The sequence below is a fragment of the Perkinsus marinus genome, assembly GCF_000006405.1.
Source record: "Perkinsus marinus ATCC 50983 genomic scaffold scf_1104296970874, whole genome shotgun sequence".
NCBI classification, from domain to species: Eukaryota; Perkinsozoa; order Perkinsida; family Perkinsidae; genus Perkinsus; species Perkinsus marinus.
The window spans coordinates 78,056-81,075 of NW_003202280.1; the positions used below are offsets into that span (position 1 = coordinate 78,056).

The following is a 3,020-nucleotide window of genomic DNA, read 5'->3' on the forward strand; positions in this document are numbered from 1 at the left end:
TCAGGTTCTATGCGGGTCGTATCATACAGCCCGAGTACTCTCCTGTGACGGACTTCAGTGAAGCCAGGTAGTTACTTTTATGGTTTAAGGGGGTAAGAGTAAATTCAGTAGCTCGTAGTGAGAAATACTATGAGGATCTGCATGTCAGGCATCTCATACAGGTGCCGTCAATTCGATGATGCTCAGTGCTCGCGAGGAGGCTTCTGCAATTTCATACATTGGAAGCACGTCCCGAGGAAGCTGAGGAGGTACTCAGCGGAGTTCCGTGATTCTCGTGAATGACCACTTCATCGCAGGAGACTCTATCGTAAGATGTACGAGCTACATCCAGAATACCGCAGTCGTTCGAGATCCAGGTCGAGAGAGCGTCGCCGTTCTAGGAGTAGAAATTAAATAGGCTCTCAAGTGCAGTGATGCGGTTCTCAGGTCGTGATCGTGGACACCGTAGCCATCATCACCATCATGATGACCGCGATCGTCGTGATCGTGGTCGTGACGATCGAGGCCGGGACCGTGGTCGTGAAAGGCAGACTTCCGAGGAACGTCGAGCTATGATTGACCAGTGGAATCGTGAAGCCGAGGCACAAGGTGGTATCGATCAAGCTCAGCTATAAAGTGATTGGATACGAAGCGAAGAGGTGGATGATGGTTTCCCTTAAGAGTTGATAGACATTGCTGCTTATTCATCATAAGCATTGTGTTATCAAGTTTTTCGTGATTCTATTGTCTAGTGCGCCTCGGTCAGAACTCTTTCAACCAACTTGGTTGGTTGGTTGAACCAAGGGCTACATCAGAAGCTCTTCCAACAGAGGCTATTATGGTGGAGAATGTAACGAGCTTTCTGTGATGGATACGTGCTTGTAGCATCTGTGAACTCCGCACTCTACCATAGGAACCATCGAGAAGGAGCCGATCCATAGGATCACTCTACCATAGGAGCCGGTCGCCTAGGGAAAAAGGGAGTTAAGACAACCATTTGGCGTTGAAAAAACTGAGTTGTTTAAAAGTCCGTAGTTCAAGCAAGTGGTGGACGCTGCAGATGTCTAGGGGAGCGATTTCTGATTCCGGTGCGATACGACTATGTTCCTGAACTTTTCACTATTGCGTTGCATACGATATGCAGTGCATATTGTGCACTATATCACATTCCTATTGTATAACAGTGGTACTGACACTTCTTCTAGGTGAGTTAAAGTTTTCAGTGAAAACTCTTCACTCCGTTGAAACCTCGGTGAGGGGGCTCACCGATAGCAGTGGTTGTAGAGGCGGAGCTACTCTGAAGTAGCGACTTCGGTTTGGCAGTCAACTGAGCGGATTCCGAGGGCATGCCAACAAACGAACTGCCGTTGTACAGCCTAGTTACAGCTTATGGAGCTCTTATAGGTTCGATGATAGTAGTAAACACAGTACTACAAAGGGAGATTATTTTGTTGGACTCATCATCCAAGACAACATCATCCTCATCAGCCACACAGTCTCTAGCGAAGGAGGCCGCAGCAACTGGCCCTCAGGCTTTGCCCTACTCCTTACGCCGAAATTCACAACCAAATTAGAAGAGGGTTCCCGTACATTCGAAATTCCACATGCAATCTGCCGGGATCGAACCTGGGTGCTCAGCATGGAATCAGCTCTCACACGGCCTGAGCTTGGTCTATCTCAGACCCCATAACCACCGTTAGAATCATAACTCAACACAGACGATACTCTCGACTTAGACGAAGTTTCTGCCAGGCTACCCGGCCTCTCAACTGACCGTTCATGTGACCACGGTCTCTCTGGGCTTGAACGACAACCCCCAAAAAACTTCTACTATTCAGCACTACCGCGATGAGAGTGAAAGAGACAGGGCGAAAAAAATAAATACATGAGTAAATAAGAGTCGGAAACCCTGGAGTAGCTGACCAAATTGACGACCAAAAATAAAGGCGAAGAAGCCGATGAGAATCTCTACTGCTCATGAACGGCGAACGAGTACACTTTTCTTACGCCCACAAACCCATTGTATTATCACCAACGTGAATAACGATAAAAGTAAAAAAATATGGTAGGAGTAGATACGAAACGACCAACCGCAGGTAGCTCGAGCGAATGACAGATGTGCGCACCATCTCGCATATGAGTGATCCTTCATTCAGCGGAAACCCTGAGCTCGCTCCCTCCCCGCTGATGCTTGCCGTTCCAGTGAAGATACATAGGCTGACAATGCTGGGGTCGATAAGTCCGATGACAAAGTGTCCTTCTGAAGAGAAACAGTGATATCGGGAATACACAACTTTCTCGCCCTCACAGTAGATTCTCGGCCTGAGCGCAAGACACATACGAAATCGTGTAGCTCAGCGTGAAGAGTGCTCTTGAAGGGGTAGCATTCGCCACAGAGGTCGTAGTCGCACACTTGACATTTGAAGCGGGGCCCTACTATAGGCTTCGTCCCACAACCATCACAGTCCACACCTATCAGTATCATCCCTTAGGCAGAGACAAGAGAGTCACCGCAGCTCACCATAATGGGTAACTTGCTGTATAGGAGTAGGCGGTACATCAAAGTGGCCGAGTCGAACGGCCGCTCGGAAGCACGGTATCCACGAAGGAGCTACCACCAGCAACACCTGTGAATGAGGAAAGGTTAACTTAGGTCTCTGTGGTTGTTGAGGACATATTCAACTCACCTGAACCTGAGTGTCGAAGCATAGCGTTGAAAAGGACTTGAGGAGGCCAACGAACCATTGACCAAACTCGGTGATTTCAGGCGTGTTGGGACCAGAGTTCACCACCGCTTGTAGCAGCGGCATGAACTCGTGAAGCTCTCGTATATGGGTTATCGCCAACAGCATACTCTAAAGTGGCAAAGCATGCATACCACACCTCCGTCAAATCGGCGGGACGCCCACCTGCAAAGTAGGCCTCATACGCTCATAGTCATTGCGCACATAGTGGGATAGTCTATCCGTATGACGGCTGCATCGCTGTATCATGAGTGGTATAAACGACACTGTGACCTGGCGAAGGCCTCAGGTTCAATC

At 48.8% G+C, this 3,020-nt stretch overlaps 1 protein-coding gene across 1 annotated transcript in view; it reads left to right on the forward strand.

Annotated features, from left to right (window-relative positions):
* Pmar_PMAR022762 (U2 small nuclear ribonucleoprotein, auxiliary factor, small subunit, putative) overlaps nt 1-614 on the forward strand; it is a gene marked incomplete at both ends in the record, with an annotated part of 1,054 nt that extends 440 nt beyond the window's left edge. Inside the window, 4 exons of the mRNA XM_002767213.1 lie at nt 5-67; nt 162-248; nt 297-382; nt 427-614. Of these exons, the coding sequence (XP_002767259.1) occupies nt 5-67; nt 162-248; nt 297-382; nt 427-614 (424 nt within the window). The remainder of the gene's footprint in view (nt 1-4; nt 68-161; nt 249-296; nt 383-426) is intronic.
* Nucleotides 615-3,020: the final 2,406 nt, after the last annotated feature.